This window comes from Rhodamnia argentea, chromosome 8 (genome assembly GCF_020921035.1).
Source record: "Rhodamnia argentea isolate NSW1041297 chromosome 8, ASM2092103v1, whole genome shotgun sequence".
Classification (NCBI taxonomy): Eukaryota; Viridiplantae; Streptophyta; class Magnoliopsida; order Myrtales; family Myrtaceae; genus Rhodamnia; species Rhodamnia argentea.
Window position 1 is genome coordinate 22,697,073 of NC_063157.1, and position 13,365 is coordinate 22,710,437.

Genomic DNA, 13,365 nt, shown 5'->3' on the forward strand with positions numbered 1-13,365 from the left:
TCTTTCGAAGAGCGAAGAAATTTTTTTTTATCCTCTTTTTTATATTTTTTTCTTTTGAATTTGTAGTATTTTCGTTTTCCCTGCACATTTGCCCGGCGAATTCGATCGTCGAGGGAGGCGAAGGAGCTCTCGCGGTGGGGAGGGGAGGGGAGGGGGGGTCATTGGTTGAATTCTCAGCTGGTAATTCTCTGTCTTAGCTCGATTTTTTTTTTCCCCCGATTGAATTGTTTCCCGGATTTTGCGGTGTTCTTGTGTCGGATCGGATTCGTATTTTTTTTGGAAAAAGGGGGAAATTAATCGAGGGAAATTTTGCGGATTTCGCAGACCCCGATCTGATCTGCAAGGCTGGGTGCTGTTCCTGGTGGATCGTTGTTTGAATCGGCGTCGCCGTCGGGAATTGGTGATTTGATCTGACCGAGCTGTTGAGAGTGCGTGCGATGTGATGTGATGCTACTTCCCATGGGTCTTGTGTGTTTCTGGGTTTGTTGGAATTAGAGGAAGAGGAGGTGGGTATCGACAGAGATGCAAAAGAGTGGGAGTCTTTCGAAAAGCAATAATAGCCTTTGGGTTTCAGTGCCTCAGCAGCCTTTGAGGAGAATGGGACTGTGTTCGCCTGGCGGAGGGCACGCTGCGTCGCCGGTCGTGTTCCCCGAGAAGCGGAACAAGGTTAAAAATGCGGCGTCGAGGCAGAATATAAGTCCGATGAGCGTCGGCGTCGGCGTCGATGATCCTTTTAAAGTGAAGAAGGCAGAGGAGCACAGGATTGATATAATTGGAGGAGGCGGTGGAGATGAGATGTCTGATTTGTTGGGTTACGTTGTTTATGCTGGGAAGCTTGTTTTAGATAAGAGAAAGAATGTGTATGACAAGAATGGCAAGGATGGACAACAAAATTCAGCTGAAATAAGTACCCTAGAAGGTGCTGTTGACGCTAAACTTACCAGCAAGGCTTTCGTCTGGGGCTCCCATGTCTTGCCACTCGATGACGTTGTCTCGGTACGTCCTTTTCATTCAAGCAGAGTAAGGCAAGAAAATTGACTGTGGGATGATATTCGATTTAGATCCATAGATAGGTTAGTACCGCTCGGATGAGAAAGGACTGTTAATAAAACTTCTGTTTTGTGACATAACTCTGACAGGTGTCCTATAATGCTGGACTGAGACATTTCACAGTGCATGCTTACCCTGAAAGGAATGGGTCTTGTGGCTTCTTTTGTTTCATGAAAGGTCAAAAGAGAAGTCGCAAGGACTTCTGTTTTGTGGCTTCTAGCAAAGAAGAGGCAATTCAATGGGTGGGTGGCTTTGCTGACCAGCAATGCTATGTCAATTGTTTGCCACACCCACTGGTTTCATCAAAGAAGCAAGCTTCTTCAGAATTGCTTCCGATTGACCCTCCACCTGAATTAATTTTCAGATGCAAGAATCCTCCCAGAATGCTTGTCATTTTAAACCCACAGTCTGGACGGGGTAAATCGAGTAAAGTCTTCTACAGAATGGCTGAGCCAATATTTAAGGTGTGTTATAGATTACCATCTCCTTTGTACACTGCTAGTTGTTGTCCATGCTAGTCAGTTGTGTTGGCTGCTCATGTTCATGCTCTGATCAGCTTAGGTGCACAAAAGAAGAAAATATAGAATTGCACCTTACTGAGTATTTTCTATGCCATAAAGCCATTTAATCTAGCCACCAGGAAGCATTTGTATGTTGCTGCCCTTAAATTTCTATTTGCTAAGCTATGTATTCATGTCTCACTGAGAGCTGGAAGGAAACTTCAGTCTACTTGTCTTGCCTTTGCGCATCCTTGCAATTGACTTCTTTTCCTCTGATAGGTTGCTTGAAAAATTTCCAGAAGCACACTGCTTTTCATACTGAATGCTCCTTCTACCTGCCAGTTCCACTTGATTTTAAATATGTTATCAAACCAAATCAGCTTCAGAGAGATGGTATAGGTTGTTTCCTTATTGACAGTCGCGTATTTGTTTTGGAAGTGTTTTATTTATTGGCTGAAGACTATCATTCTACTTTTTACCTGTGGGTGGACCGTTTCAATGTGGCCCTTGCTTTCACTTGCAACTGGAGTTTGTGTATGGTCATGCTTAAAAGAATGCAGCGTGGATTTGAATGTCAATAACTATATTATGTAATTCTCGACTATCAATGAAAGAGAGTCCGCTGTTGGTGTATTGTAGATTTCTTTCCCGCAGCTACAAGAGTGTTTTTGCATCTTATGTTTCATGCATGTTTCTCTAGGTGGATGAATATGCAATACCCCTCTACCATTCTTATCTGTATACTTCGATACATTGAGAAGTCGATTTCTTATTGATGATGCATTGTAACAGCTCGCAGGATTCCAGCTGGAGGTAGTTAAGACTACTCATGCTGGTCATGCTAAAAGTCTAGCTTCTAGTGTTGACTTCAGCACCTGTCCTGATGGTAGGACTGCTAAATCGAGTTCTCACGGCTTGATAGTTTTCTTTGTAGTTTGATTATTGCGGTCTGATTTGCGGCTTTTATTTGTTTGCATTGCTCTTTGCTCTCCAGGAATAATATGTGTTGGAGGTGATGGAATTGTCAATGAGGTTTGTCATTTGCTACCATATTTGTTCCTACTCTTTATTTTACCAAATATATATCTGACTATGGCATATTGTGTCTCGATGAACTGTCAAGCCCTTGCATAATAGAATGTTGAATAAGGGCTAGTTTTAAGGTTCTGGTCTTGTACTGAATAAACTAACAGTCAGTGGAGCTGATAAGTTTTTGCAATACATTAAGTTGTATCTTCGTTGAAAGAGTTCAGCACTTTCCTAAATGTTTTTAAATATGTACCTTTTTCTCTAATGTTTTATGGTGTACGTAATCTCACTTGGTGTTAGTTGTTAGCAGTAACTGTGGTCAGTGGTACTTGTTGATTCGGAGGAAGAATTTATAGATACTTGTTGGGAATAATTAGTGATAGTTATGGTCAGAAGTGAAAAATATGATTTTCTGCTTATTTAAGTTAAAAAAATGCTTGGAAGAAGTATGCTGTTGTGAAAGCTGGGACTCTAGGGTTGTAATATGCAGTTCCATCTTAGAATTGGTTGTTGGACAAATAGTATTTACATTTTGCTTTTCTCTTCTGTCAAGCTAGCGTTGCACCTGTAGCATGCTGATTTCCTGAAAACAAAAGACAAAATGGAAAACGGAATAATCAGAATTTAGGGTATCAATGTTGGTAATCATTATAATAGTTGGTCATTTTGGAAGAATAAATAAATATCAGTACTTTTCAAAACTAAGCAAGATAAAAAGTTGGTAAGTGACTCAAATAGTTTATAAATTAATATGAGGAATGTTGGTAAATTAGTCAAATTTAGTTTGGCAATTATCTATGAATAATGAAAGTGGCGAGCAAACATACCAATGATGAGGAACATGTTTTCTGCAATGCAACTGATATTTTTACTTGCCTTGCTGTTTTGGCCAGCTGTAGTAGATGACTTCATATTTTCATTCTGTGGAATGGGTGATATAGCGCAAACGATTAGTGTGTCTGAGGTGTTGTGATTATGCAAGACGTGGTGCAACTTTGATTCATGCCCACTTCTATCGCAATATAACTCTCACTTGGATAGCCATACCTTCTATGCTTACGAGACTCGTATGTCATATAGAGGTGTGAAGTAGTTTAAAGTGATGACCTATTTAACTCCACCTTCTTTTCTTTGTTCTCCTTAGATGAGTAAGTCACAACCTTTTGTGTGGTCTACAGGTTCTGAATGGATTGCTTAGTAGGGATAACCAGAAAGAAGGAATTTCCATACCTATGGGAATAATACCTGCTGGTTCTGATAATTCACTTGTTTGGACTGTTTTGGGAGTCAGGGATCCAATTTCTGCAGCTTTAGCTATTGTGAAGGTATCCCTTGCTTTCCCCTATCATATTATTTCCAAACACAACTTGTAGCGTCATAAAATTTATTTATGCACTGGTTGGTGGCATTGACATAATTGACTCCGTGAGTGTGTGTAGATATATTTTCAGATCTCTAACCATTTGTGAGTTTGTACGCTTGTTCATTTTGGTATGATCCGTGCTCTCCAGTCTCTGTCTAGAGCTCCATATTGCTGCCCTTTTCCCTTTTCTTATTTATGTCAAGAGTTGACCATTTAATGTTTGCGATAACGGTCATTCCTCTTTCACAAAGCCATTTTTCTTCTCTTATGTTATGCTTCAAAGTGACTCATGCCTGACATTTATGTTCTTCGCAACCTCTCTTTTCATGCGAATGCTTGTCATCACGTTTTTATCAAGAGAAAAATGGAATCCACTTTTCAACATGCTGCCTTGACCACCTGAAATTATTTCAAGGAATGAGATTCTTCTTCTTGATGAATCACTAGGGCATGATGCTCTTTTATCGGGAGCATTTTAATGTTAATGGTAATGCCTACAAGAGTATTTAATAGTGAATGGTTGTTTGAATGAGTGAAACAGCTTCGTGCAAATCGATGTTCGTTAATGTTTTCTTCCCCTGCCGTGCTCTCGAGTGATCTATATCAAGAAATTAAATTTCTTTCTCGCTTAGGAACTCGGAATTATTTATTCATGTATCTGTTTGGTTTTTGTTATATGATTTTTGGGTATTCGTTCAAATGATTGTGCTGCTTTTTCTTGCTGTTTAATAAAATATATTCTCTTTATTGCTTCAGGGTGGTTTAACTGCTACAGATGTTTTTGCTGTTGAATGGCTTCAAAGTGGTGTCATTCACTTTGGGATGACTTGTGCATACTATGGTTTCGTCAGCGATGGTAATTCATGTCACTCGTGTCTACAGTCTCCAAATTTTATCTCCCGTTACTGTCATTAATTCTTTACTGCTTGGATGTTTCAAACTAAAACGCAGAGAAATTATATCCTTCAAATTCTTGAATGTCCTCCTCCCATTATGTTTTTACCTTGATGCAGAATGGAAATGGCCAAAATAGGCACGTATTTCACAATCACCTACCTACATCTCTAGTTTACAATGCCTTCTCCTGTCTCATGTAATTACAATTTCTCTCAGTTCACTTAAAACTTTTCACTAACATTTGGTATTGTTCTTTCCAGTATTGGAGATGTCTGAGAAATATCAGAAGCGCTTTGGTCCTCTGCGATACTTTGTGGCTGGTTTCCTGAAGTTCCTTTGTTTGCCAAAATACAACTATGAAGTGGAATATCTTCCAGCACTGAAAGAAGATCAGGATGGAAAGCTCTCTACTGAACGTCAAGCAGTTGACATGACAGACCTGTACAATGACGTTGTGAGAAGGTCAAGCAAAGAAGGCATGCCTAGAGCATCCAGCTTATCAAGTATTGACTCGATAATGACCCCAAGCCGGATGTCTGGTGGAGATCCGGATACAACCTGCAGTAGCACTCATGCTAGCACTGAACCATCTGACTATGTTCGTGGCATATCCAAACGCCTGTCATCTGGAAGAAACAATGTTGCTGCTGAACCCGAAGTTATTCATCCCCAAAATCCCCTGTCAACAACTCCAAACTGGCCGAGGACAAGGTCAAAGTCAAGGACAGATAGAGGATGCTCGGGGCTGCAAGCTACACATGATCGGACATGGGGGAATGCTGCGACAAATGATAAAGAAGATATCTCATCAACAATGTCTGATCCAGGTCCAATTTGGGATGCTGAACCAAGGTGGGACACTGAGCCTAATTGGGTTGTAGAAAACCCAATAGAATTGCCTGGGCCTCCAGATGATATAGAAACTGGAGTTAAGAAAGAACTCATACCTAGATGTGAAGAGAAGTGGGTAGTTACTAAGGGACAGTTCCTTGGCATATTGGTGTGTAACCATGCCTGCCGAACTGTTCAAAGCTCTCAGGTGGTGGCACCAAAAGCTGAGCCTGATGACAACACCTTAGATATGCTTCTAGTTCGTGGAAGTGGGAGGTGGAGACTTTTGAGATTTTTTGTGCGTCTTCAGATGGGTGGACACCTTGAGCTACCATATGTGGAATACATAAAGGTAACATGCACACATCTTTTCTTCTGGACTAAACATTTCTGCTCTCAGAACTAGGTTGTGGGAGTCTCTTCTATTTGTTTACTTTCATTTTGGTGTTCGGTGGTTTCTTCACTGTGGTTTGAGGGTGGGGGATGGGGGGAGTAAGGGGGAATAAAGGAAAAAGTTGAATGAAAATGCATGCGTATATTTGGTTCAAGTTGAGGGTTTCTCATTAATGTTAATTTTGTTTGTCCCCTTCCACTTCCACATGCAAATTGAGACGGGCTGCTATTTGAAAGCATGGGGATGATCCGGGATATGGTTGTAGTGCATGATGCATTGGCAGTTAAAAGTGGTACTCTGAATATTTATACTTGGTAAATGTTTGCATTCTATGCCGTCTGTCCGCGAATCTTCATTATGTGTTAAAAACTTCGCAAAAGTTTAAAAAGGTCGAAACAAAACATTAGGGGAACCAAAAGCGCAGCAAATCCCAGTTTAGGAAAATGAGCTGGTGGCTATAAACCTTTACACATCCCACATAGGACTGCTAGTGTCCACATACGTGTTCTGAGTACTTGACGAGTGTAAGTTTTCATCCTCATATATTAAATTTAAGTAAGCTTTCAATGAATGCAGGTAAAGTCAGTGAAGATTAAAGCCGGGAAGCACACGCACAATGGCTGTGGCATCGATGGTGAGCTCTTTCCTCTTAATGGACAGGTCATCTCTTCTTTGCTTCCAGAACAATGCAGATTAATTGGTCGCTTCCCGAGCCATCGCATATAATAATAGCCAAAAGCTCCTTTCGTATTCTTTTGCTGTGATACCAGGGACTTGTGATCTCAAAATTTTGTCAAAAGCATGTGCATTTCCTCTATACATATCAGGGGACAATCTTCTCTTCCGCTTCAATTTGTTTCTCCCAGTCAAGTCCCTGTAAATTCTGTGTAATGTAAACAGCTGCCCCTTTTTGGTTTGACACTCGGTCTCTTCTATCGATGTGTACGGATGTCCCATGTTTTTCATATGGGTGCGAGCTGGTTAACGTGAACGTGTGAGAAATATATGCTACTTTCTGCAGCGATTCAGTTTACTCCCCAAAACATGGATTGTAGAAGCTTTTGGTTGTTTTATATCCCACGAAGTAATCGTCCCCTATGGTACTCCTGTGGTACTTCTAGTTTTTGTCCAAGTTGTCCTTCCTGTGATCTATGTCCAGTGGATGCTGTCATTCAAAGTTCATCTGAAGTTCCAAGGGAGTGAGAAAAACTGTCAATTGCTTATGACCTATATTCTGCTATCTGTATTGATGTGACTGTGGCGAAGCAAGGTTTGACTGGTCATTTTGCCATGTCGCTGGCTGGGTCTAAGGTGTTGCTTGTTAGTATGAGCTTGTTAAAATTACAACTGTCCCTTCTCTCATCTCCTTTGCTTGTAGTTATAGGAGGATTAACTTGTCCCAGAAGTGTGAGGATATTGCTTGAAGAAGGGCTCTTTTTTCCTTTTTTCGAGTTTGTGGTTCAATTACTCTCCTTGGAGGGTCAAAAGATCGCAGCAAACAAATTTCGATTCGCAAGGACATGACTAACGTTGGTTGCCACCGAATCTTCCACCGATATATGGACAACTGTGTGGACGAACGGGCTTACTGGCTGCAATCATTGGAAAGTAGTTTAGAAAATAGGTGCAAAAACGAAGCCATGGCATCATCTTTAGGAGATAAATAGGTTGGCTGCAATTCTTACTTTGAAAGGGGCAAAGTGAAGCTGACTTCATGTTGCAGGAGGCGATGCATAGTGTTATCTTTGATTTCGGAAAGTCAGAAGAAGAACCATCTACCCCTATGAGGCTAGGATTGTTGGTTAGATTCAACCCCAAAGATTGTTAGTTCACAGCTGAAAGTATCCACTTCTGTTCTATATAATCATTGTCACATTCCAATTCTCATTGCTACAAATAAGCCACTATACATTTCCTTTGAATTCAACTGTCAGTCCTCTTTCTTCGCCATCACCTTCCCCTTCTTCGTTTTCATCGTCTCGGCACGCATGATCGTGCTCCAATCGTCCCCCGCCTCTGCCTCTTGGCTCCCGCGAATCCGCTCGGGGAGGAGGAGGTCGTCGATATCGTGCGAGCTTGCGCTCAAGTCGGAAACCAATCCGTCCTCGGTCTCCTTCAAGAGCGACGTCGAGCTGTTGCTGGATCCCGCGAGGACAGGGTTGAGGGTCCGAGTGAAGGCGCCGGTGAGGGTGTACCACGTGCCGCGGGTGGCGGAGCTGGAGCTGAGTGGAATGGAGGGTGAGGTCAAGCAGAACTTGCTGTTCTGGAGAGGCAAGAGCCTAACCGCCAATCGTCCCTTCAAGGTGGAGTTCGTAAGGGATGTGGAGGGCAGGGGACTCGTCAAGTTCGTTGCACACCTCGAGGAGGATGAATTTGAGTTTGTTTGAATTTTTTTTTTTTTTTTGGTCGAAGTGTTTGTTTGATTGATTCGAACTAAAAGTGCCGATTCTGTAAAAAGACACCATAATTTAACGTTGCTTCGGAGTACCAAAAATAGACAGCAGTTGTCTTCACTCTCTCTCACACACACATACAAATATTAAATAAATTGGAACTAAAAATTAAAATAATCGAGAAGTATTAAAATATAAAAATATAAAAAAATTCGAAAAAATATCTTAAAAATTTGAGAGGAGCAATTCCGAAAAATAGTTTCACCTCTTCAGATTGGGGAATTCACTTTTCTAGTTCTATGCATGAATTTTTCATTGGCCGGAAAGTGTTTTCTGTTGACTAAATCATTTCGACGAACCAAACGCGTGAAAATCCGAAATATCAGTTTTCAAAAAAAAAAAAAAAAACTTTTCACTCCAACAAACGCACTCTTAGTTTTTAATTTCCAATCGTTCACGCTTACATATTTTCCGAAGGTCACCTCCCCCATCCAAAACATACCGGCATCTTCGGCCCCGGTGGGCGAATGCGCGCTCTGTCGGTAGCAGTGTTGAATGAACGGCGCGTTTGCTTACCCGGGAAACGATCAGCTCTCGAGTAAAAGAGTGGCCCTATTGTCGATCGATCGATCTCTTGTTCTCGTGTCTCCCTCGCCACCGTCGACCGTCTTGTGGTTTCTTTCTTCCCCGAAAGGGCGCTTAGGACTTAGGAGGGCTTTTGGGCATTATTAATAAATTTGATTCTCCACTAACGTGCTTCAATATTATAAGATACACTTGAAATGGGGAGACTAACAAGAGAGGATGATGTCATGATCAGGTTGAAGGTTTTCAGAGGCTAACTTATCTTATAGTTTTATCTTCTACTTATGATCTTAATCTTTTTCAAAATTGAAAGAGAGATAAAAAATTTATGATCTTTCAAGCTTTAGAAAGTCGTGAAAATTAGCATATGATTTTACGTGCCAATATCCATTGACTTTTTGGTTCTAAAGAGATGTCGGATACTTCATTTGCGAAACCTGAAGAATTTGTAACGAAGCAAAAATTGCAAACAAGTCTGAAAATCTCACGTGGAAACTTATGAAACTGCTATAAGTTTTATGGTTTACACACTACATGCACGGCATAAAAGCTTTTTTTTTCAAGTATCTGTGTAGTATTGTGGATCGGGTCGGAGAAAAGCCAAATACAACAGGCCGGGCACGGGCCACCGAATTTATGTTACGAATAAATGAATCAAAATGGATTAAAATGGGTAGATTTAGGCCGAATAATTTTCGAGCTAGCATCGACCGACGCTACTGATCATGACATTATCCTCTCTTCTTGTTCTTTCCTTTGCTGACTGACATTTACTCTTCATCTTCCAAGAAAACTTCATTTGGTTCCACTCCTCCATTTACTGAGAATAGCACAAAAGGACCCCGGATTTGCCATGATTCCCATCTCCGTCCACGTCCCAGAAATTTAAATAATTCGTGAAATTAATTTCTTCGCCGTAACTCTTAATAACTTCACTTTTGAAACCACCAATTTCCAACGTTACTTCCCTACAAATATTCTCCCAATAATCAAGAATCAATGTATCTATACGTCTAAATACATATGTGTAGCAATCTCATTATTGTACGTCATGCTCAATTGTGGGTTTACAATTTTTTTTTTATGAAACTACGTATTAGAAAGAGCTAACAACCGGGCACACGCACGAAAATACTTCTAGAGTATTTATTTTTCTACTTTCGGAGTATTTTATTTCCTTTTCAGAAGTAGACAAATCAACTTATGCTAAAAAATAAAAAATATAAAGATCAACTTCTGACGAATCAATTTTTAGAGCGGGTTGCCATGCGTGCCCTAACACCAATCAAGTCCAAGCCTTCTTTTCCATAAAATTGAACACCTACGAAACCGAATTTTCGGACAATATTTCCGAAAATACGAGAAATGACCTGAAAAGGGGAAACATGGGGACATAACACATAAGCAGAAATGACATCCATAAAGCCAAAAAAGGAGAAAAAGAGAAAAAAAAAAGAATATTCCCAAACAAAATTACGTGTACCAATTGGTGGTAGACGGGTGGACAGGATCCGACCACGTCCTCCTGATAACTTTAATTTTTCCAAATTGTTTGTTTTATTATTGTTATGTTTTTTTTTTTATAAAAGTTTTCTTCTTTTAAAACACTTTTCTGGGAACAATTTGATTGTTGATATTATGCTCCCTCATCTCTATGTCTCGCCACCAACCCCGAAACTTTAACCATGTCTCTCTCCGGTTTGTCCATTCAAAGAGTCAAACCTCCCAATGAGTGAGATTCCACAATGGTGCCCACAACTTATTATTATTAAAGTTAATATCATGAAAATTCCTAAACTGGTACACATGTGATAAATTTATCCAAAATTAATTTTTTTGACCACCAAAAAACCTAAATTGATACGCTTGTGACAGATTTACCATAAACTAATTTTTTTTACCACGAAAAACCCTAAACTAATATACCCGTGACAAATTTACTCTACGTTCAATTGGTTTAATACCACGAAAAATTTCAAATTGATGTACATGTGACAAACAAGTGGTAAAAATGCCAAGTCGGTATACCCGTCAATTTCCATGCGTCATACAACTTAGTACTTTAACGGTTGGATTTAACGAAAATCAACGGAGGATAAATTTGTCACGGATGTATCCGTTTGAGGTAAAATTGTCATAAGTGTACCGATTTGGATTTTTTGTGGTTAAAAAAAATTAGTTTAGTGTAAATTTGTCACAAGTATACCCGTTTAAAATTTTTTGAGGCATTAACCATTATTATTATTATTATTATTATTATTTTCTATCATTTTTCTTTCCTTTTAAACTTTTTCCCACCGGGAACATGTGACGGTGGAGAAGAGGTGGAATTACCCGATCGGTTCTAAGCCCATTATATGTATGCTAATTTCAGTCACAAACTTCTTGACTTTGCTGACTTTGCCGACTTTGCCAACTTAAACCTTTGCATTCAAATTCCAATGTGGTCCTTCTGATCAATTCTCGCCGACGTGGCAGTCCGGTCATCACTGTCCATCCTGTGGTGGACCTTGCCATGTCGGCGATCTCTAGCGAAAATTGATAGGAAGCAACTATATTCGAATTTCGCGTAAACGTTCATGACTAAATTGGCAAAATTGAAGAGTTCTGGACTAAACCGACATTCCGTACAGTAGGTTTAGTACTGATCGGATAATTTTCGATGGAACATGTTACGGAACAAAGGAGCCTATAACATGAGAGAGATTCTAGAGGGGGGGTGAGCTTGAGCTGTATACCCAGAATTGGAATCCTCTAGGTATTAGGCTTAATATTCCAAAAGGATATTATTGTTGAATGGGATTCCATTTCCATGGTTGCGTCGCAGCATCTTTCGCGCTCATCATTAGATTTTGTTCACTCGCAAACATGGCAACAAAGATGGTAACTTTTTAGCTGTTTGGATCGCGTAAGGATAATTCAATTAGGGTTAGCCGACACAATCACAGCACAACCACACGGTTTTTTTTCTTTTTTTTTCGGAAGGAATTCGGGTTGTCGGCCATTTGTTATTTAACTTCGATTTTTTTTGTATTGTTGACGTGGAATTAATGTGCAATAAGAACGTGAACTTAGTATGCCATAAGTGGCCTAGCGTCCTCCTATTTTCGGAAACCCTAGACATTATGAAGAGAATGTACACGAGTCCCAGACCTTTCGATTGGTACCCTGCATTCCCCATTTCTTTAGTTAAGACAATAAAGGCTGGAATATAAACAACGTCTGCAAATTTTTTCGGTCAATAGTTTTAGAAAAATTGTTACATGAAGAAAGGTTTTCGCTTTCAAAATTGCTTTTTGATGGGATTTATAATAAAGAGAACATTTGGATAGAGTAACAAAAATGGATCATACAACAAATTATATTCCGCCATCCAATAAGAGAACATGGAGTATCGATTGACGTATAATATTGAGTCGCTCGAGAGTTCAGTAAGATGGAGTGTGCACGACTTTCCAATCCTTAAAAATATCACACCTAAAAGGGAGATCGGCGTCTTCAGAATCGGCTTTTCGAGAAGGTCCGTTTTGATATCCGAAACCCGCCCAACTCAGTCGGACGATCGAGGAATACCAAAGTGAACCGGAAAAAGTGGAGTAGCGCCGGATCTAGATTAGGAAAGCATCTCTAACAGGCTCACCAATATTCCCGTGTTAGCTATCCATGGGATATGCAATGGAACACTAGTATTCTTTAATAAAATAATAATTTTACACCTAGCTGTAACTTACCCGCGAAATATTCCCACCAAATTAATAATAAAAAAAAAAGGTAAATGTAAGTAGTGAAATCACTTTCAACTGGCTAAGGGTAAGGAAGAATCAATCCCATTTACTGTGTGGGGAAGGAGTAGACAAAACGTCGGGGTGCGCACGTGTAAGCTAATGCGCACGTGAGAAGGAACGGGGAACAGGAATGTACGGAGGGATAAGATTCTTGCGAGGCTGGTTGGCACCAAGTGGGGGATGGGATTGGATGGTGGCTCACACCCTTGCACGAGTAAAAGTGGCAAACTAGGAACCGACCATCGCTTTGTCCATGCCTCGTCTGTGGCGTGGTCCCGGTTATCTGGAAGCCCATGAAAATCCAACATGTCCTGCTCACCGGTCACGAGCGGACGTCCGGTCTATATGAGTAGTCGTGACCCCGAAATAGTTTGCAGAAAAAGTTATATAAAGTTAAAAGTCTTGATATTTTGTTCGAGATCGAACAAGAGATATTTGCGCTCGAGAGGCTGTTACCTAAGCGAATCAAGTTGGAAAATGAAGGCTGGTTCAATCAACAAAGGGGTTTTCAAGCTAGATGCAAAATGGTTATCTTAGT

At 40.3% G+C, this 13,365-nt stretch overlaps 2 protein-coding genes across 2 annotated transcripts; both read left to right on the forward strand.

Moving 5' to 3' along the window:
* The first annotated feature begins 329 nt into the window (after positions 1 to 329).
* Positions 330 to 7,135, forward strand: LOC115755718 (sphingoid long-chain bases kinase 1). Its single transcript, XM_030695228.2, has 8 exons — positions 330 to 996; positions 1,140 to 1,514; positions 2,343 to 2,436; positions 2,545 to 2,582; positions 3,758 to 3,904; positions 4,699 to 4,798; positions 5,100 to 6,022; positions 6,641 to 7,135. The coding sequence occupies exons 1-8, from the start codon at positions 523 to 525 to the stop codon at positions 6,788 to 6,790; spliced, it is 2,301 nt and encodes a 766-aa protein (XP_030551088.1). The 5' UTR covers positions 330 to 522; the 3' UTR covers positions 6,791 to 7,135.
* A 136-nt stretch (positions 7,136 to 7,271) lies between these two features.
* Positions 7,272 to 8,589, forward strand: LOC115755732 (ferredoxin-thioredoxin reductase, variable chain-like). The gene has a single exon (XM_030695246.2). The coding sequence runs from the start codon at positions 8,053 to 8,055 to the stop codon at positions 8,449 to 8,451; it is 399 nt and encodes a 132-aa protein (XP_030551106.2). The 5' UTR covers positions 7,272 to 8,052; the 3' UTR covers positions 8,452 to 8,589.
* Positions 8,590 to 13,365: the final 4,776 nt, after the last annotated feature.

What these genes read in the sequence shown, in the direction of transcription:
- LOC115755718 (XM_030695228.2), top strand. Translation starts at nt 523, where the DNA reads ATGCAAAAGAGTGGGAGTCTTTCGAAAAGCAATAATAGCCTTTGGGTT. An exon ending in TGGCTGAGCCAATATTTAAG is followed by an intron (nt 1,515 to 2,342) that starts GTGTGTTATAGA and finishes GCATTGTAACAG; the next exon opens with CTCGCAGGATTCCAGCTGGA. An exon ending in GTGATGGAATTGTCAATGAG is followed by an intron (nt 2,583 to 3,757) that starts GTTTGTCATTTG and finishes TGTGGTCTACAG; the next exon opens with GTTCTGAATGGATTGCTTAG.
- LOC115755732 (XM_030695246.2), top strand. Translation starts at nt 8,053, where the DNA reads ATGATCGTGCTCCAATCGTCCCCCGCCTCTGCCTCTTGGCTCCCGCGA.